General features: G+C 33.6%; 1 protein-coding gene across 11 annotated transcripts in view; it reads right to left on the bottom strand.

Moving 5' to 3' along the window:
• The window catches only part of PPP1R9A (protein phosphatase 1 regulatory subunit 9A), a 339,268-nt gene that overhangs the window by 80,887 nt on the left and 235,098 nt on the right, over positions 1-23,283 (bottom strand). For 7 of the 11 annotated variants that reach the window (XM_074379461.1, XM_074379464.1, XM_074379466.1 and 4 more), the window contains 2 exons: positions 14,149-14,284; positions 9,239-9,304 (listed from right to left, as the gene is read on the bottom strand). In XM_074379461.1, coding sequence (XP_074235562.1) covers positions 9,239-9,304; positions 14,149-14,284 — 202 coding nt within the window. The remainder of the gene's footprint in view (positions 1-9,238; positions 9,305-14,148; positions 14,285-23,283) is intronic. The other 4 variants (XM_010345471.3, XM_074379468.1, XM_039473002.2 and 1 more) reach the window with 1 other exon arrangement.

Below are 23,283 nucleotides of genomic sequence, written 5' to 3'. Positions count from 1 at the left end.
ACCTACACCATAAAAACTCTAGAAGAAAACCTAGGCAAAACCATTCAGGACATAGGCATAGGCAAGGACTTCATGACCAAAACACCAAAAGCATTGGCAACAAAAGCCAAAATAGACAAATGGGACCTAATCAAACTCCACAGCTTCTGCACAGCAAAAGAAACAGTCATTAGAGTGAATTGGCAACCAACAGACTGGGAAAATTTTTTTGCAATCTACCCATCTGACAAAGGGCTGATATCCAGAATCTACAAAGAACTAAAGCAGATTTACAAGAAAAAAACAAACAAGCCCATTTAAAAGTGGGTGAAAGATTTGAAGAGACACTTTAGAAAAGAAGACATACATGAGGCCAACAAACATATGAAAAAAAATGCTCATCATCACTGGTCATTAGAGAAATGGGAATCAAAACTACATTGAGATACCATCTCACGCCAGTTAGAATGGCAATCATTAAAAAATCTGGAAACAACAGATGCTGGAGAGGATGTGGAGAGATAGGAACACTTTTACACTGTTGGTGGGAGTGCAAATTAGTTCAACCATTGTGGAAGACAGTGTGGCGATTCCTCAAGGACCTAGAAACGGAAATTCCATTTGACCCAGCAATCCCATTGCTGGGTATACATCCAAAGGATTATAAATAATTTTACTATAAAGACACATGCACATGAATGTTCACTGCGGCACTGTTTACAATATCAAAGACCTGGAACCAACCCAAATGCCCATCGATGATAGACTGGACAGGGAAATTGTGGCACAAATACATCATGGAATACTATGCAGCCATAAAAAACAGTAAGTTCATGTCCTTTGTAGGGACATGGATGAAGCTGGAAATCATCATTCTCAGCAAACTGACACAAGAACAGAAAATCAAACACCGCATGTTCTCACTCATGTGGGTGCTGAACAATGAGAACACATGGACACAGGGAGGGGAGCATCACACACTAGGGTCTGTTGGGGGAAATAGGGGAGGGACAGTGGGGGGTGGGGAGTTGGGGAGAGATAGCATGGGGAGAAATGCCAGATATAGTTGATGGGGAGGAAGACAGCAAATCACACTGCCATGTGTGTACCTATGCAACAATATTGCATGTTCTTCACATGTATCCCAAAACCTAAAATGCAATAAAAAAAAAGAAAGCAGGGATTGATGTTGGCTGTGTTCAGTGATGGGTCTCTGTATAATAAACAAGTTCCTTGCACTGTTCAAAAAAATTTTTTTTGAACACGCCCTATATTGCTGCACCTGCTTGTGCTACAGAAAATACACAAAAGCAACAAAAACCTCCTTGCAAATAAAAATAGAAAGCAGAAATATCAAATTCACTTTTATTTTGTATGCCTTAAAATTGTGATGATTCTTTTATACTATGGTTATTGGATCTTTTAACAGGTTGCCTTGAAAAGGATTTACATTTTTCTTACCATATATATTTACTATTTCCACAGCAAAATAAGCTTCTTGTGAGTATAAAATATATTTTCCATGTGTTAATATTCTTAATTCAATTCCACTTGATAATTTACCTACTTATAAAGAGATAACTGCTATTGTGTTTAAGTTCCTAATAAATATATTCTATATGAGGACGGAACCAGTGATCTCTCTTTTTCCCGCTGAGATCCTGAACTAAACAGTCGACAGACCAAAGTAGACCTCTATAATTCAAATGTCACACTGCAAATTCAAACTGGCAGTCTTCCTTGAGTTTCATTTTACTTGCCAAGAGAACAATGAAGTGCTTATTCTGATGCCAGTAGAACAGTGGAAAGAGATTAAGAGATTTGTATTTCCCTGAATTTTCTTCTATAGATGAGGACAGCTATGAGTGACTTAAGAGGCATATGTTATAATTATTTCAGTAATTCTATAATTGTACAAGTAACTGAATCTTGATAAATATATTTATGTAAAAATTGATTCATATAATTGCAAAAATGTTATCAGATCATCTAACAGAACCAAGTTATAGCATTTAAGGTATTAAAAAAAATAAAACCAACAAAAATGTCATTGGTGGTATTACATGAATTATTTTACAGATTAATGATAAACATAGTCTCAATCTTACCATCTCCTTCTAGGGAGAATAATTCTCGTCCTTTCCTCACATGACTGTCTTGTGGTTTGTGGCAGCCATTCCTTCTTGCAAAGTGTCTGCAATACTAGCACTTTAGGGTTCCTGGCACCTTTACACTGGACCACTCCAGTACTGATTACATCCAACCCCTTCCCACAAACATCCGCAGGTGACAACCCTGCAAACCATATTCAGATTCAGTAAGTCTGAGGCTGGGTGGATAAATCTGTATTTTTAAAGACGTACCATGATATTCTCATACTGAAGCAAGTTTAAGACACTGAGTTATAAGCCATTTTATAAGTCCTCAGAAAGGAGAAACTATGTAATTCATTTTATATCCACATAATCACAAAACTGCTAAATATATTATACATGGCAGATTTTAAATTATATTAAATACTGAGTTGACATAAAGCCTATTAAAGAAATAAATTTAAAACATAATGAATAATTATATAACCACCACCAATAAACTAACAACTTAGTTCAAGAAAAGGAACAGGACCACTCATTTTCATTGACGTCCCCTGTGTGTGCCTCCTTGATTTCACTTTACTTGCTTACTCTTCTGGAGTAAATTCTGTTGAATTTTACCAATTTTATCATTCTGAGTTTTTTTTTTTAAATTTTGCTATATTTTTATACCCAAACAATGTAACATTTTGACAAGATTTTATGCTTTATATAAATGGAATAATATTGTGGGTATTTTTCTGTGCCTTTTTGCTTTTAACTCTGTGCTCTTGTGATTCCACCCAGTGTTGTGGGTTGCTGGATCAACATAAAATTTAATTGTACGACTTTAACATAATATATTTATCTATTCTCTTGTTGATAGAGATGTCATATATGTTCAATGTTTTATTTACTACTACAAAAACAATGTTATACATGTCTATAGCTCATGCATATGAGTTTTACTAGGGTAGTTAGCCAAAAATATAATTGTTGAATCAACTTTATTAGATAACGCCAAATTGTTTTTCAAAATGATTGGGCTTATTTATTTTCCTATGTGCAGAGAATACGAGTTTTCCTTACTCCATATCCTCACTGAAACTTAAAATATCTGATTCATATCAATTCAGTAGGTATGTAGTAGTATTTTATTTTGGTTTTTCACTTGCTGATTGCTAATATATTTGGACATCATCTGCTATGAAGGTTTCCTTTTCTGAGACATGCCTTTTCAAGCCAGTGGCCCATTGTAGTCTTTCCTTACTGGCTCTCACAAGTACTTTTTATATACAGTCATGTGCCATATAATGACATTTTGGTCAATGCTGGACTTTACATATGACAGTGGTCCCATAAGATTATAATAGAGCTGAAAAGCTGTTATAATGTTATAGCACAATACATTACTCATGTTTGTGGTGATACTGGTGTAAACGAACCTACTGTGCAGCCAGTTGTATAAAAATACAATGCATACAGTTTTGTACAGCACATGATACTTTACAATCAACAGCTATGTTAGTGATTTAGGTATTTACCATGCTTTTTATTGTTATTTTAGAGTGTAGTCCTTCTACTTATTTAAAAAAAAAAAAAAAAAAAAAAAAAAAAAAGACTGACTGTAAAATGGCCTCAGGCAGGTTCTTCAGTTGGTATTTCAGCAGAGACATTGTTATCATGAAAGATGACAGCTCCATGTATTATTGTCCTGAGACCTACTAGTGGCACAGGACATGAAGGTAGAAGATATTGATGATTCTGACCATGTAGGCCAAGGTTAATGTGTATGTTTGTGTCTTAGTTTTAAACAAGAAGATTTAAAAAGTAAAAAATTAAAAACAGCAAAAAGCTTACTGAATAAGGATAAAAAATATTCTTGTACAGCTCTACAATGTGTGTTTTAAGCTAAGTGTTATTAAAAAGGAAATAGTCAAAAGTTTTTAAAATCTAAAAGTTTACAAAATAAAACAGTTATAGTAAGCTAAGGTTAATTTATTTTCAAAGAAAAATATTTTAAAATAATTTCATTGTAGCTTAAGTATACAGTGTTTATAAAGTCTGCAATAGTGTAATGTCCTAGTGTTCACATTCACTTACTGACTCAGCCAGGGCAACATCTAGTCCTGCAAGCATCATTCATGGTATGTGGCCTACAGGGGTGTATCATTTTTTACGTTTTATACCATATTCTTACCATACATTTTCCATGTTTAAATACACAAATACCATTGTGTTACAACTGCCTACAGTATTCAGTACAGTAACATGCTGTACAGGTTTGTGCCTAGGAGAAAAAACTGTAACATCTAGCCTAGGTGTGTAGTAGACTATACTATCTAGGTTTGTGTAAGTACAGCCTATAATGTTCACATGATGATGAAATTGCCTAAAAATATATTTCTCCGAATTGACTGTAATTTACTTTTGGTTATTTATTTTTTAAACATTTTATTCCTGCTTTTGGTCTTTTCATTTTCTTAAAGGTATTCTTTTGATGAACAGAAGTTTTTAAGTTTAATGTAGTCAGTTTTCTCAGTGGCTCATTTAAAAACATTTCTAAAAACTGAGGTCATAAAGTTATTCTTCTACACTATCTTCCAAATTTTATATTTTTGCTTTTCACATTTGAGTAGTCAGTCCACTTGAAATGGAATTTTGGATATGGATTATATGTGGGGGCTCAACTTAACTATATTCTCTTTATTGAAGAGCCAAACATTTCTCAACACTTCTAGAGTGTTATCTATGTTATAAAATCAGGTTTTCATATATCTAAAGGGCTATTTCTGGGTTCCTTGACCAACTTGCTCATTCTTTTGCCTTAAAATCTAAATTTACTAAAGTTTAATAATAATTATTTCCATTTTAAAGCATGTGAAATGTCATGGTTATTTCTGGTGTACTGTCCCTTCACGTGTATTTTAGCAATAGCTTACCAAATTCTGTTTTAAAATCTTTTGAAATCATTTTTACTAGAACTGCATGAATCAATTTGGAGTTTATGGACACAAGTTATTGAATCTTCCAATCAATCCATGAACAAGGTTTCTTTGTCCTGTTTTATACACTTTCTTTAATATATCTCAATAAAATTTTATTTTTCTCTATGAAGGTCTTCCCTATCATTTATGTCTTGAAATCTTGCAAATGGTAACTTATAAATTATGTTTTCTCCTGGTTTGCAGACATATTGAAATAGATGTTTTATTTACATTAATTATGTATCCAGCAAAGTTATTATAATTTTATATTATTTCTAATAACTTATCTATAGGTACTCTTTGAGATTTTTAAATAGACAATCTCATCATATGTGAATAACAGTTTCACTTCTTCCTTTACAATTTATTTCTTTAATTTCTTTAACTTGCCTACCAGTACAATGTAAAATATAAAAGGTGACCGATTTTCAAATGTTAAACCATACTTGCATTCCTGGCCAAACCCAACCTTGTTATGATATATTATCTCTTTTATATGTTGCTTCATATGATTTGCCAACATTTTGTTTAGGAATTTTTTTTGCATTGTTTTCATGAATGGGATGGACTTACACGTATTTTCTTTCTCATCATTGTTAGGTTTTGGTACTAAGGTTATGTCTTATTACTTCATACATCTCACACTCTCAAAGTTTTACTGCATTTCTGGTATCATGGCTGTACTACTTTAGTTTTTATGTCTCCTGGAATAAGTTATATACAACTAGATATATTTGTTCTAGTTTGGTACAAGGGATAATAAAATGATTTTGACCTTATCTTTCTTTCCTTTCTTCTTTCTCTTTCTTTTCTTTTCCTCCCTCCCTTCTACTTTCTGTTGTTTGTTACTCATGGTCCTTTATTTCCCTGTGAACTTTGTACTTTGAAACTGTAAACTCATATTTCTTGAAACTTTAACTTCTTTTCTTTGAGTAAAGATGAATGCCCAAGGAAAGATATGCTTTTTTTTTTCTTCTGAAAAGTAGCATAAATTAAGGCTACTTGTGATCATAATTTCTTAGAAAAAAAATTTTTTTGCCCTTCCAGTCATCACCCAAGATTTGACACAGGCAATTTTCCATGCAGACCCTGGGGTGATAGATTTATTTTCACCTTACAGAAAAGAGTAGTCCATGGAGTTCCAGCTTTATGGTGAAGTTTCCTAATTAGGCATCCCACATCAGGTAGACCCTGGGTTTTGTCTACTATAACTCAAAGCAATACCAATTACAGTACCATCATAACATTTAAGTATTAATGATAATTATGACATTATGATGAGTCAAAGAAGCACTACAAGAAAAGTATGTTGTACTTTTATTCTAATGACATTCTAGAATTGGAGAAATTAACTAACAGTTTCAAAAAGCTGACTGAATAGCTGTTTCAGGCTGAGAGTGACTACAAAGTTCCATAAGGTAAATATTTGAGGTAATAAAAATGTCTTATATCTTGATTATAGTGGTGATTACTAATCAAATTGTTAACTTAAATACACTTAAAATTGGTGTATTTTATTGTATGTACATTATTACTCATTAAAGTTGATATTTAAATGGGGCTATGTGATGATAACATACCAAATTATACATTTAAGATATGTGCATTTCACGCTATGTCAAATTTATCTCAATAAATCCATTAAAAAATCCCTTTAGGAACTGAAACTTCAGAAACCAATTAGAGTTTTTAACATCCTTACTAGCCTCAATATCAGTTAAAAATGAATGAAGCCTTTATGAAGCCTGCCAAAACTCCATGATAAAGCAGCTTTACCATCTCAGTCTTTGGTCAAGTCACCATTTAGTTTCTATTGCAGATGGAAATGTATTTCTGTGATAGAAAATATGTTTCTATGACTTAAGGCTATTTCTAAGTGAATACACTGGGAAGGAGAGAAGGATATATATGCAACATTGTAATTTAGGCCATTTTGACTATTCTGTTTTAACTGCGGGTTTATTTAGTTATGACTAAAAAGAAGGCATGTTAATGTGAGTCACCAAGTTGCTATTTTGATAGTCCCTAAGGTTTTCAAGGGATAAAATAGGCATGCTTATTTTTTCTGGTTTTACATGAAGAAGATTGTGGTTTAGTGTGATAGAGATAGGGTCTTCTTGCAAATTCATGGCCTCTCAAGACAATTAAAATGTTGTAGTAAGCAAAAGCCCACTGAAACCTGTCTTAGAAGAGATTATAGGCTAATGGGGGAAATTTATGGATAAATAATGTTAGAAAGAGATACACACAGTGCTACTGACACACTTTTAAAAGGCTGCTAGCCCAACAATGTTTTGTGAAATAGATGAAAACAGAACCCTGAAAGGCACACAGTTTAAGTTGACATACAAGGGCAACAAAGTCAGTGTACTAAACACCATAAAACATGGAGGAAACAAAAGGCATGGAAAAACCAGGGGATCCTCATGGCCCCTGGGAAAGTAAGTCTGTTTCCCAGGCATCCATCTCTTACTGTGTCTTTTAGCATTTTGGAACTTTTTGGTCAATAATTATTCAACATAAACTATATATTTTTAAATTCAGAAAAATACTGTCATTTGTGTTAGTTTCTATGACATCTCTTTAACACTGCAAACTCTGTGTTTCATCATCATAATATTGAATTGTTCTAGCACAGTTTCTAGGGAGTACAAAGTCTACACTTTCAGAGAAATTTAATTACATGGAAGAATTTGATAGTTTATTTGGTATTTTGTATCTAGCTCACGAGTAAATAACATCACAACGTAGCAGTGGGAAGGAAAATATATTCAAATCATTTGTATCATAATTTTTAAAAATCAAAGATGAATCTTCATTGTTTAGATGAAGGTTCCTATACTAACCTCTGTCTCCACTTGACACTACCCACCCTTTTGTCTGTACACAGTGCTATTAATAAGTAACATCTCCATATACAAAGAATATTTCTAGAGAGAATCTTTCAAGTACGGGAAGATATCTACACCTTGAGATCAGAGTGTGTTTGAGGTATGTGTGTGGGGGCGCAATATGTGTTTGTGGTGTGTGTGTGGCGTGTCATATGTGTGGGTATGTGGGATGTGTGTTGTGTGTGAGGTGTGTGTGCAGTATGTGAGTGTGGTGTGTGAGTGTGGTGTGTGTGTGGGTGTGTGGTGTGAGTGGTGTGTGTGTGAGGTGTGTGATGTGAGTTTGGTGTGTATGGTGATGTGTGTGGGTATGTGTGGTGTGTGTGGGGGCATGTGTGGTGTGAGTGTGGTGTGTGTGTAGTATGTGTGTGGGTGGTACGTGTGGTGTGAGTGTGGTGTATGGGGGGTGTGTGTGGGTATGTGTGGTGTGAGTGTGGTCTGTGGGGGTGTATGTGTGTGAAGCATGTGTATACACTGCTTAGGCTACATCACATATGGATAGGGTCTTCAACTGAATGTTTTCCAAGCACCTTGTGATTCTGGGTTTCAGTGATAATGACCATTGCTATAGATTTGGGGATCATAAACCAAAGGATATAATTAAATTTAATGACTTTAAAGATCCAACCAAACTGGAGTCTGTTCACAAACAGGCTGTTAAAAAGGTTTTATATTTCTTTTATTCTTCAGGCTCCTAACTGTCATAAATCAGTCTGCCTTTTACATACACTTGACCTCCATTTTTAAGCACTGCTATCTATATTAACAGCAACTAAACATAATGAGAATTATTTTGTTACAGTATCATTTTAGATATTTTGGTATGTCTATCATATAAATCATGCAAATAAATACTACCATAATTTAAAGATAAATGTATTTAGTGTTTTGAAAAATCAAGAACTTTGTATCAAAAGATTATTTCCTAAAAAAGTACTGGATTTGCAGACAATATAAATCACTACATACATTGTGACTTTGCAAACCTCGGACAGACCTGCTGTTGGACATTTATTTTTTCCTTTGAATTTGAATCACAAAATATTTAAAGTGTTAGGGGTTAAAAATATCCATGGCTAAATATTAAGAAATGAGTCTAAATTACCAAACCTATACCTAAAATATATGCTATGTTTCAGAATTAAATGTCTTTTGAATGATTATTTTCAAACTATTATTCAATGCACAAAACACATAGCTCTAGAGAAGTTCTTCAGAACATACACATAGTTAATAAGACACAAAGAATATTTAATTTTACATATGAAGCAGGAAAGTACAGGTAAGCATTACTTTCAACCAAAAAACAAACCTTAAGAAAATAGTTGTTATTGTTATTGCAGTTGCCAGACACTCCTTGTAATTCAGCCACAGTGTTCTAGAATGGTTGACAAAAAATATTAAAGAAGGCTTACCCCGCACCGCAAAGAGAGCAGCCTAATGATAAAGGATAGAAAAACACTGAGGTCCCAGTGCTTATTGTAATACACACTGTTAAGTGCTGCATGTTGGTTAAAAAAAAAAAGCCCCCACTCTTAGTTTCTCAGTATTATAGATACAGTATACAGTCTATTTACATTATTATAATCACATTATTAAAAGGTCAACAATAACTGCCAATACTTGTTTATACACACAAGCTATTTCCAACTAGAAATGGCAAACAGAGTCAAATTTAATGTTATCCCTCTAACACTTTTTACAACATAAATATATTCTTGTATGCCTTTTAATACTTATGCAAACCAAAGCCTCCATTATATTTTTGCCTCTAATTATTACATGCTAACACAAGCAACAAACACCCATATCTATGTGGGCAGCAACTCTAAATTGTATTCAATACTTTAAAAGATTCTAAAAAATAATGTTGCTATAATATTGTTATAATGATATAAATTTCCAGTAATGAAAACAAATTATGAAAGAAAGATTCAATTATATTTTAGAAGGAGCATCAGTTTCTGGAGTGATGATTAACCTTGTTATGAACTACTGCCTAAGGAGACTCTGAAATGCTATCTATAAGCTAAGACTTCACAATGTAATAAATATTATGTCTCAAAAGAATATTTAAGGAAGCCAAATAATTATAATTTTTAAAGTTTATTTTAATTTCAATGATCATACCTATTTTCTAATTCACATATGGAATATAGTGCCAGTTCATACTCTATTTCCAGTGTGAGCCTGCAGTACTTCAAACTGTATCAGGCTCTTTAATAATATATATAAAGATACTACACAAAATATATACCATAATTACCTCATCTCACTACTAAAAGACTAAACACTGACAGTTGTGCAAGCAACTCCTCTTTGTCAATGTGACAAGTTCCAAGTTACAATCAACTTTGGATGATCTGATCAAAAACAGAAGCTATCTATCCTTCAGCAGGCATTGTTGATCTAAGAGCTGGCTCTGGAAATCAGTTGGATGAACTTGGTTGCTCTGTATCTAATTAAAGGTTTTCCCGGCCGGTACAGGGAATGTCAAAGGGGATATTGTCAAATAAAAATAACTCTAACTTTAAAACCACGAGATGAATCTATAAATCACAAAAGTGAAAAACCAAGTGACTGATTACACACATCCAGGGTCTGTTTCAACACAGATATATTAATTAATAAATTGTTCTATTATATATATATATATATAATTAACTCAATTATTTTAGGATTTATTTATTACTTATCCAATATTTGTTCTTCTCATTTCTTTTATGCTGCTTCAACATTTTATTCTTCATTCATAAAGGGAGACAGAGAGTAAATAGAAAATGGGAAAAAAGCACTCAAATCAATCAATTTAATATTTTTTACCCTCAGAAAAAAATAATTTGAATCAAGTGATAATTTGAAGTTTTAACACTGGAGTGGAATTTCACTATTTGTACAACTTTCATTTCTCTTATGCACTGAAAAGTAACAGTTGGATTTATCTGGGCACGTTTTGGTGAGACAGTGTATAACATATAAGAAAGGAAGAAAACCCAAGTCACAGAGGAAGATGGTGATGGATACAAAGAAAAGTCTCCTTGACTTTTTTCCATAGTGAGTTACTTGAAGTAACATAGCAAGCACTTCGTTTTTACTTCTACAACTTGCAGAAAGAAAAAAAACAGGTTAACTTAAAGCTAAACTAATTTAAAAAAAAATTGGCCGGGCGCGGTGGCTCAAGCCTGTAATCCCAGCACTTTGGGAGGCCAAGGCGGGTGGATCACGAGGTCAAGAGATCGAGACCATCCTGGTCAACATGGTGAAACCCCGTCTCTACTAAAAATACTGAAAATTAGCTGGGCGTGGTGGTGTGTGCCTGTAATCCCAGCTACTCAGGAGGCTGAGGCAGGAGAAATGCCTGAACCCAGGAGGCGGAGGTTGCGGTGAGCCGAGATCGCGCCATTGCACTCCAGCCTGGGTAACAAGAGCAAAACTCTGTCTCAAAAAAAAAAAAAAAAAAAAAAAAAATTGAGTACTCAATTATTCTTCCCTTTAAATTCTATAAAGATGACTTTATGACTGTTGCCTAGAGTAAAATAATTATCCAAACGCTTGATTTCCCTTTTATTAGAAATACAGAATAAAGAACCACAGAACCTAAACTCCATCACCCCAAACAGTAATTCTCTTAACATCATTTGTTGCCAAGTTATTCTGTGTCTGCCTGAATACAGACAGACCCAGCAGACGTGTTCTGTACACTCTACTCAAAAACAGCACAGTGTGTTGCAAAGAGTCCAGCCTTTGGAGCCAGGAAGACCTTATTCCAATTCCAACTCTGCTAACTACTGGATGTAAGACCAGAAAAAACCTCAGCTGCCGCATTTGTCGGAATAAAAGAAAATCTCTTCTGGCTGCATTAAAGATTAAATGAGATGATGCAGGAAACACCTTACAAAGTGCCTGCCACTAAATATGTACTTAATTTCCTTGCCCCTGAAAATATCTGCTCAGATGACAACTCTGATTATCTTACAAAAACAGGCAAACAAGAAAACCTATAAGCAATCTTCTATTTAGGATGTGATATATTACTAAGTATAAATGTCAAGTAAAAAATATTCTTTATCCATCTATTCAAATTATCAAGTTAAAGAAGACTTTGGGCCAGGAGTGGTAGCTCACACCTGTAAATCCAGCACTTTGGGAGGCCGGGGCAGGAGGATTGCTTGAGGCCAGGAGTTCAAGACAGGCCTGGACAACATAGTGAGACCTCATCTCCGCAAAAAAAAAAAAAAAAAAAAAAAATTTAAATCAGCAATACATGGTTCTGTGTGCCTATACCCCCAGCTACTTAGGAGGCTGAGGCAAGGCAGGAGGTTGGCTTAAGCTAAGGAGTTTGAGGATACAGTGGACTATGCTTGTGTCATTGCACTCCAACCTAGGTGGCAGAGCAAGACCCTGTGTCTTAAAAAAAAAAAAAAAAAAAAAAAAAAAAAGGCAAAATCTTATATCAACTTTTGGGGATAAATGTGATAATATTTCAGTGCCTCAAAATAACTGCAGTAAATGTGTGGTCTGTGATCTAAATGTTTCACTTGGAGTGCCTTAAAAATTTGACTATCTTCTTTGTCCTCTCCTTATTAAACCTGATGTCTTATTTCATATTCATGGAACATTCGAAGCTAGAAGAAATTTTATGACCTAACCGAATCCCTGTGCTTTTCAGGCCAAAGAAACCAAGGCACACAGATTAGAAAGCCTGACCACATCCCCTTCTACCACTTGATGTCACTGTACTCCCTGAACCTAAGACGAAAAATCCTTCTAGCACAGTGAGGAGGCAAAAATCAAACCTGCAGAGAATGATTCTACAATCTCAGAATAAGCTTGCAGCCAAAGTAAATCAGTGTCTCTGATAAAATACAAAATACTAATGTAGAGAATTGAAAACGAGGTAAGATACAAGTTCAAAACATTTGAGAAATCCCTTCTTTAGTTTGAAAATTCAAGATAACATTATTCATACAAAGTATCTCAGTGTGATGAAAATATACTCACCATTTCAAATGAACTCATCAAGTAAGAATATCAATCAGGTTCTAAGAGTCTAATTCATTCATTTAAGGGCTTTATACTGTATTATCCAATGATCAAAAGTTAACGGATATACCACCTCTAATTTTCTGCTATAATAAGTGAGGAATATATCCTCATTATATTATATACTCATGAGATCGTAATATACATTAGTGTTAAAACATCTCAGATTAAAAATACATGAAAAATATTTGAAAGTCTGTTTATTAATCTCTATGACCTGGCTAGAAAGCAATATTCTAAAAAATTATATATTCAGATAAGAAGGGGTTGAATATATGAATTTTCACTGTGGTTTTATCAGTTGGAATAAAGAATATTTGTTATATCTAAATATGTACAAGTTTATGGAGTATAAAATACAATTAAATTGTTGATGGATCTTTTGACATGCCAATATGAAACATGTGCATGTTTAAATGTGTTTATAATAAAGCATGTTGTCCCATTATACGAATGTGCATTTGGCAATGACATTAGAAATAGAACAGCATCTGTATTATATTACAGCACACAAGGGTTCTGGAGAGCTGTTTTCACTTGGGGGTTAGCTTCTATTCATTTACTTGATCTTCTACAGAAAGCAGGATGTAAAATTATTCCAATATGTATCTACTCAATGGAACATGTGCTAGTGGAAAGCTCTGTTCTGCATTGTGTTAGCACAAATCAGAGTGAGCAGATCCAAAGAACTTTCTCTTCCTGAGGGGAAAAGACACTGGAAACACTCAGCAATCTATAGTACTTTTCTGTGTATATTTCTATGTGTATGAGTATGTTTACTGATTTTTTTGGAAAAGCATTACATACTATTGTAGAACATTTGGAAAAGATTGAAAAAATAAAAAGCAGAGAGAGAAAAATCACCCAATTTCAGCAATAAAGACAGACATTATTCACATTTTTGTGTTTTTATCCTTTTCTGTTTCTATGACTTCCTTTCTAATAGTGAAAAGATAAGACTTATTTGTGTCCACAAACTTCATACTATAAACTGGATACCATGATTTGATTCTTAAATGAATATCAGATGCAAGTAGTATTTCTTTCCTAAGGTAGAATTTTAGTTCAACGTAGACATACCTTCCTCGAGAAACTGCATCAAACCTGTCATACTGTTATACAGTAGAGCATTTCAAGAATTAGAAAATGTGGAAAAAAGAATCTGCAAGCACTACTGACCTCATCATCGTCGGCATCATACTGAGCATAGTGCTGTTCCAGCAGCTCTCTCTGGCGCCTCTCCTGTTCCAGTGTCTGGCTTATCAACTGGGCAACCTCACTCACTTGTCCTGGTTTTTCCCGCCCAATAACAAATCTGTGGAAAGGTTAACAAAGACTAATATTTAAAACTTTCCAGCAAAAAGGAGTGTTAAGTGAAGTAACCAGGTTTGATCTCAGCAGGGTACATCAAGCCTGAAGACAGTAACATCACCTACATATTTCAAAATGGTTTTCTTGGGTGAGGGGAAAGGTTAGCTGAGTAACTGAAGTGATTTTTAGGGATACAGCTCATAAAGGAAGAGAAGGGGGGAAAAAAGTAAAGGACCATAAAAATTACCATTTTAAGAGAAGATTTAACATATGTAACCCATTTTGCAGTACTTTATACATTTTTGATACCATACAAAATGGAAACAAGCTCATAATTTCCTGTACCATTGAACTCAAGAATCATTTGCATAACCCTAACAAAAATTGCTTCAAAAACATTTGGCCGGGAGCAGTGGCTCACACCTGTAATCCCAATACCTTGGAATGCCAAGGTGGGTGGATCATCTGAGGTCAGTAGTTCAAGATCAGCCTGCCCAAGATGGCGAAACCTGGTCTCTACTAAAAATACAAAAAATAGCTGGGCGTGGTGGCGCATGCCTGTAGTCCCAGCTACTCCAGAGGCTGAGGCACAAGAATCGCTTGAACCCGAGAGGCAGAGATTGCAGTTAGCCCAGATTGTGCCACTGCACTCCAGCCTGGGTGACAGAGTGAGACTCTGTCTCAAAACAAAAACAACAAAACATTTTGAGGTATAGCATAACTTAGGTGACTAAATATATAACTTTGAAAATAAGAGAAAGGGAAAACTGAGGTAGTGGTTTTTGTTTTTAAAATGAAAAACTGTAATAAGAGATGGTGAATTAATTCACTTCTTTTTGGGGAAAAGACAGTATGAGAAAAGGTGTGGTTCACTAAATAAAGGGAGAAAAGAAAATATTTGTTGATACTAATTCTTGTAAAAAAAAAAAAAAAAGCCTGAAGAAAAAACCGAGGAAGACATTTACTTATTGCAAGCTACAGTCATGGTATATTCTTGTCAATATAATGTGTTGTGCTCACCAATTTAATATTCATTTTTTAACATCTTTTCATACTACTATATGCTTCTGTTTTTCTAAAAATATAAATAATGTGTATCTAGGATGCAGTTTCTAAGCATTACTTATCATTATTTTAATGTGAATCTTTGTTTAAATCTTGTTTCTACATTTAATTGATGCTTTCCTCTGATTAAAGTACATTGCTGTCTTCAATCAACTTTAAACAAAATATACAACTTTTCTGCACAATACACTAAAGATAAAAATTTTTCACACTTAGATGTTAGTAATTAATTGCCTTTTAAGAAATACTTTTATATAATTTCAAGCAAGACTTCCTTTGAACTTATGTTTAAGTGTTCACTTATCTTTTATTTTCCTTTAGAAATAAGAGTTAATAGAATTTATAAATACTATTATTTTTATCTTTATTCGGGTACAATTTATACACAATAAAATATATGAATTTTAAATGTATAGTTCAATAACTGTGATACATACATAAACATGTAATTACACATCAACTAAGATACAGAACATTTCCATCAACCCAAGATATGTCCTCATATTCCTTTCTATTAAGTTATCTTCATTCTGGTTCATATTAATCTTTTATAGAGTTCTATGTAAATAAAATTTTAGAGTGTCTAGCTTGTTTGGCTCACCACAATGTTTTGGAGGTTTATCCATGTTGCTGTAAGTATCAGTTATTTGCTCCTTTTTATCAATAAATAGTATTTTATTGCATTGAATATACTACATTTGGTTTATCTATTTTTCTACTGATAGGTATCTGGGTTGACATTATTTAAAAAGTTACTTTTAGAGAGGACTCAGAAAGAACACCACACAACTACAACCATGTGATCTTTGACAAACCTGACAAAAACAAACAATGGGAAAGGATTCCTTATTTAATAAATGGTGTTGGGAAAACTGGCTAGCCATATGCAGAAAGCTGACTGGATCCCTTCCTTATACCTTATACAAAAATTAACTCTAGATGGATTAAATATTTAAACATGAGGCCTAACACCATAAAAACTCTAGAAGAAAACCTAGGCAATACAATCCAGGACACAGGCATGGGCAAGGACTTCATGACTAAAACACCAAAAGCAATGGCCAACAAAAGCCAAAAGAGACAAATGGGATCTAATTAAACTTAAGGACTTCTGCACAGCAGAAGAAACTATCAACAGGTTAACTGGCAACCAACAGCATGGGAAAAAAATTTTTGCAATCTACCCATCTGACAAAGGGCTAATACCCAGAATCTACAGAGAACTTAAACAAATTTACAAGGAAAAAAACAAACAACCTCATCAAAAAGTAGGTGAAGGATATGAACAGATACTTTTCAAAAGACATTTATGCAGCCAACAAACATATGAAAAAAAGGTCATCATCACTGGTCATTAGAGAAATGCAAATCAAAAGCACATGGAGATACCACCTCATGCCAGTTACAATGGTGATCATTAAATCAGGAGACAACAGATGCTGGATGTGGAAAAATAGGAATGCTTTTACATTGTTGGTGGGAGTGTATATTAATTCAACCATTGTAGAAGACAGTGTGACCATTCCTCAAGGATCTAGAACCAGAAATCCCATTTGACCCAGAAATCCCATTACTGGGTATATACCCAAAGGATTATAAATCATTCTATTAAAAAGACATATGCAAATATATGTTTATTGTGGCACTGTTAACAATAGCAAAGACTTGGAACCAATCCAAATGCCCATCAATGACAGACTGGATAAGAAAATGTGGCACATATACACCATGGAATATTATGCAGCCATAAAAAAGGATGAGTTCATGTCCTTTGAAGGGACATGGATGAAACTGGAAACCGTCATGCTCAGCAATCTGACACAAGAACAGAAAACCAAACACTGCATGTTCTCACTCACAAGTGGGTGTTAAACAATGAGAACACACAGACACAAGGAGGGTAACATCACACGCCAGGGCCTGGGGGGTGGGGGGACTAGGGGAGTAATATCAGGGAGTAGGGGGATTGGAGAAGGATGGCATTAGGAGAAATACCTAATGTAGATGACGGGGCGATGGATGCAGCAAACCACCACCATGGCACATGTATACCTATGTAACAAACCTGCATGATCTGCACATGTACCCCAGAACCTAAAGTATAATAAATAAATTAAAAATAAATAAATAAAATAAAAAAAAATTTTTAAAATTAAAAGTAAAGTTACTTTTAAACATTTGTGAACAAGTCTTTGTGTGAACATAAGTTTTCATGTCCTTTAGACAAATAATGGAATTGATGAGTCATAAGTAAACGTATATTTAACTTATAAAGAAATTGTCAAACTGTTTTTCAAAGTAATAGTATCATTTCATATTCCTACTAGCATTACATAAAAGTTGTAGTTGCTGTGCACCCTCATCAACACTTAGTACTGTCTTTTAAATTTTTGGCCATTCTAGAGGGTATCTCATGGTACTTCATAATGGTTTTAATTTCCTCTGCCCTGATGACTAATTATATTAAGTATATATATACTTATTGACTATTCACATATCATCTCCAGTGAAATATCTTTCCAAATCTTTTACCCATTACTGAAAATTGGGTTGTCTTTCTATTATTGAGCTATAATGGTTCTTTACAGGCAAACTATATATTCACAAGAGTGTGTGTATTTTTTTTTTAAACAGAGTCTTCCTCTGTCATGCAGGCTTGAGCACAGTGGCATGATCACAGTTCACTGTATCCTAGAACTCTTGGCTCAAGCAATCCTCCTGCCTCAGCCTTCTGAGTTGCTGAGATAACAGGCATGTGCCCTGGCAAAAATCATTTCATAATTTTTTGAAGAGATGGCAAAGTTCATTTCACAATTTTTTGTAGGGATGGCATCTCATTGTGTTGCCCATGGTGTTCTTGAATTCTTGGCCTCAAGTCATCCTCTCACTTTGGCCCCCGAAAGCGTTGGGATTACAGGTGTGAGCCCCTGCACCTGGCCCTTCATATATTCTTGATACATATCCTTGCCCCTGAATGTTCAATACACATATACAAACACACACACACACAATATACATGAATGTGTTTATGCATTTAATTTATTTATTAACTTGTCCCAGTCTGTGGCTTACTTTTCATTTTTAAATTGTGTCTTTTAAGGAAGTCTAATTTATCACTTTGCTATAAAAATTGATGCTGGACACGGTGGCTCATGCCTGTAATGTCAGCATTTTGGGAGACCAAAATGGGAGGACTGCTTGAGCCCAGGAGTTCAAGACCAGTCTAAGCAACACAATGAGACCCATCTCTTAAATAAAACAAAATAACCAGGTGTGGTCGCATGCACCTGTAGTTTTAGCTACTCAGAAGGCTGAAGTGGGAGAACTGTTTGACCCCCGGAGGTCAAGGCTGCAGAGAGCCATGATTGCACCTATGCTCTCCAGCCTGGGAGACAGAGCAAGACCCTGTCTCAAGAAAAAAAAAAAAAAAAAAAAATTCATGCCTTTTGCTTCCTATCTAAAAAGCTTCTGCCTGATTTAAGATTGCTAAGATTTTCTCCAATTTTTCTTCTTAATGTGTTAATGTTTTACTTTTATATTAGGTCTATGATATCTTGTAAATTAATTTTTCATGTATGATGTGTGGTGAGGGTGGAGTTTCCATTTTTTTTTTTCCTAAATGGATCATGAATTGTTTTAACACCATATGCCAATACCACACTTCTCTGATTACTATATGTTAAGTCTTCAAACTAGGTGTTGTGAGTTCTCTAACTCTGTATCAATTGTTTTTCCTCTGCAATTCCATGTAAATTTTATAATCAGCTTGTCAGTTTCTAACAGAAAGCCCACTGGGTTTAATTTAGAATTGCTTTGAATCTATAATTTGTGGAGAACTGACATCTTAACAAAGTTGACTTGTCTGATCCCTGAACATGTATCTCTGTATTCATTCAGATTTTTACTTTCTCTCAGTAATATACTATAGTTTTCAGTACACGGGTCTTAAAAATCGTTTCTTAAATTTCCTTCTAGGTATTTCATGTTTTTTTTTTTTTTTTTTTTTTTTTTTTTTTTTTTTGTATTGTAAGTGATACTGGGTTTTAAATTTCAGGTTCTAGTTATTTGTTTTTATAGTATAGACATACAATTTATCTTTGAATACTGGCCCTGTATTCTGTGACCTTGCTAAACTCATTTATTAATCCTAGTAGCTTTAACAGATTTCCTACAGTCTTTTGATGTATTTTATCACATCCACTATGAAGAAAGACATATTTTATTACTTCCTTTCCTATGTGTCTATTTAATTGTTTCTATATTTATTGACTTAATGCCTAAAACTTCCAACATATATTAAAAAGAAAGTGTAAGAGTAGATATCTTTGTTTTGTTCACTGCTGACCTAGAATTCTAGAATATGAGTTCTAAATTGCCTAGAAATACACAGAATAATTTAGCGATATTATAGTTTTTATGGTTAAAGACACATAAAGTTTTTAATGTGCTAAATGAATCCATAGACATATAATGACTACCATGAATTCATTACATTTTTGGTAAATTTTTAAATGTTAGAAATTATGTCTAATGATATATAAAGCAATTTCAGAAGCTTATATACTACAGTGGACCTTGCTAAACTTATTTGACCTTTTATCTTTATTTAAATGCATCATAGAGTGGGGTTTGAGGGAGTACTGCTTACTACACAAAGTTGAAAGGACATTGAAGGTGGCAGTTAATGTATAAAATGCATATAACTTGAAAACAGTAGCCAAGCTCAAAGTAAAAGGTAAATTAGAATTCAGACTCATTTAAGCCATAAATTCTGTAAACTTATTTCAGAATGATATTGTCAGATCCTTTAGTTTAACATTTTTCTAATAGAAATGAAGTTCATTTTCTCTAAAAGACAAGTGCTACTCAGACTGCAATTCAGGAAGAAAGAAAGATGATTTTAGAAATTATCTGCTAGCCAAAGATTAGAAACTATTGATGATATTTCCAGAGATGAATAAAGGCGTCTTAAGAAAGACGCTGTGAGAGATTTTAAAGCATAAAATTATTTTTAAATAACTCAGATTACAGATTACATAATAAATTATACTCATATATTATAATAAATTAAAACTCTAATATAATTTGTAAATTTCTCCCTAGCCTCCAAAAAAGTCCCTAATTCCAAACCAGAATTCTTTGTAAAGATGAAGTTAAAAAGAATAAGTGTATTTGTAATCGAAGTTTCAGAGGAAGTAAGAATTGTTCCATACTGCATAAGAAACTTGCATTTTAAATCATGAAGGAACAGTTGCTCAAAATCACAGCTTGGCTTTCTCAATTTGCCCTGCAATTTAACATGATTTGCTATTTGCTCAATATTGCTTCATATTCAAAATCACTCTATAGTCTTATGAAGTAGAAATGATTTATAATTGCACATAAGACAGACAATTCATCTCATGAAATATACTGTACTTTTAAAAGTGTTATGTTAAAGTACATGTATCTCTTCATTCAGGCAGCTATTTTGAGCAGTGTTATAGCACCCAGCTCCACACATCTTTATAGCTTTGTAATCCAGTAAATTTAAAGCACAGATTTGCAATAATAGAATATCATCCTGATAAGCATGATCCAGAGGGAAAGTACACAGAAGTGGAACCAAACAACTGGCCCCTGCCCCATTTTCTTCATGTGAAGATTAGTATTTAACCCCATGTGTCTGAAGGAGTGACAAAAGAAATAAAATGTGGTACATACATGAAAGAACTTGAATGCCCTATTGTTATTATAATGAAACCAATAAAATCTCCCATACTGAAAAATCTGTAACATTCAAATTACCATCCTACATGTTCTTAAGTGTCTGGTTTAGTCTGGTTTATTTTTAAGCTGTCTTTATAAGCATGTCCTATAAGATTATATATACAACTGGCATAAAGAGAATTCAGCAGAAAATGTAAAATTTAAAGTAAGGCTATTATTTCAGTTATGAATTCAGAGTATGGGTATGCTATGATAGTACAGCTTAGGAGTTAAAAGGGTAAGTAAAAGGGAAAACCAACTTTGATGGTTTTCCACCAGGACAAATCCACCAGACTATAAATACCACTTACTGATTCTGTGACCTTGGATGTATTAATATTTCTAAGCCTTAGTTTCCATATTTATGAGTATACTAGCCATAATAAATAAATATTATATAATCCATAAAAAACTTAAGTACCTGGTGCTTAGTGAGTATTTAATAAATGTACACTGTTGTTTTAATCTAGACAAGGCTGAATGCATTTAAAAGTACCTACTGTAAATTGATCTGAAACTTTGGTGGCAACACCAATAGATAATGTATCAGCCATTCACTGGTAAGCAAAGAACATTAAATTGAAAAGAAAACAGATGTCGTTTCCTATCTATTCAGTTAATAGCAAAATAATAAATTAACAAAATTTAATAGTACTATAGCCATGGTGAAAATGCATGTTTATACATTGCTTACTGATTACAATGCACATTGTTACAATATCTTTGCTGGGCAATCTGAGAGGAGGTATTAACAGAACAAGATGATTTTTAAAAAGCACTTACTGTACACACTGTCACCATTCCCTTTTATTTGATCACAGTACTGAAAATAGAGTTGATTTTTTTAAGAGTCTACAAAAAAGGGATAAAATCCTTAAAGTGAGCTCTAAAACCAAAATTTCTGTTGCCACTGAAGCATTAAAGTATGAATCCATATCATCACTTTAATTGCATTTTTAAAACATTCAAAAATACAACAATAGTCAGCAATAATCAGTTTAAAATATGTTTGGCCAAATCAATTATATTTCTGCATAACTATGATTCATATCTTACATATTATCTCAAACTGAAATGACAACACGTGTTGAATCAACCTGTTTTTAAACTTAAATTAAAAATTAAGTATTTTTTCTAAGCTTATCAATGCCAAATAACACAATACCAAACCTAAAATCTACAATTAAGGTTTATGTTTTTAGCATGGTTTTTTATTGTGTTAAAATTACCTTGGACAAAATCACCACTAGAAAGAAGGAATAAATACTAGTGTTCTATACCAATGTGGGATGACTATAGCTAATAATAATATATTACACGGTTTGAAACAGCTAGAAGGAGAACACTGAATGTTCCCAACATAAAGAAATGATAAGGCCTGAGATCATAGATATGCTAATTACCATGATATGATCACTATACATTATATATTGAAACATAATTATGTACCATTTCAATATGTGCAATCTTATGTGAATTAAAATTTTTGATCTTGTTTTAATGTGCATTAAATTAATTTCACTAAGAACTGCCCTCTCTCCCCTTCATGCTGAGATACAATAAGCCAAGGCAGATACATCAATTATTCCTTTTCTTTTCATTTATTATCAGGCCAAGACATATCAATGTACTGCTTTTGGAGTTCAGGTATCTAGATTATGTGGGATTCATTTCATTAGTTTATTTTGTAAGCTGTCAAATAAAAGTTAAACAACAATTAAACAGCATTTACAATTCACTAAATTGAAGTTATAAAGATCCTACATGTTCCATGTAAATGATGAGAGGTTATAAAAAATGATAATTTATGAATGTCTCGGTTTTCAGACATAGTTTTTCTAATAAAATTGATATGCTAATCAAAAATGGCACTTATTTAATGTTTCAGTTTAAAAACTTTCAATGTAAAATTAAGTTTCAGTAAAAATGAAAAAGCTGATTGTGGAGTCAAGATGGCAGAGAGGAGATAGGGCTGACATGTAGCTCCCACTTGGACAGACAGAACAGTGTGTAGAAACTCACAATGTGAACTTTTAGTCCAAGAACCACCACAGGAGTATACCAGAAAAATTGAAAGAATTCACAGATCCTTCAAAAGAAGTGGCAGGCCACTGCAAATTCTACAAGACAGGCCAAAAAGTCTGGTGCTCTATGGAAAGTGCTACCTCCTGGCTGGAGGTCAATCAATTT

The sequence above is a fragment of the Saimiri boliviensis genome, chromosome 10 (assembly GCF_048565385.1).
Source record: "Saimiri boliviensis isolate mSaiBol1 chromosome 10, mSaiBol1.pri, whole genome shotgun sequence".
In the NCBI taxonomy this organism is placed as follows: domain Eukaryota; kingdom Metazoa; phylum Chordata; class Mammalia; order Primates; family Cebidae; genus Saimiri; species Saimiri boliviensis.
Note: the sequence above shows the minus strand (reverse complement) of the source record. Positions and strands in the feature narration are given on the sequence as shown.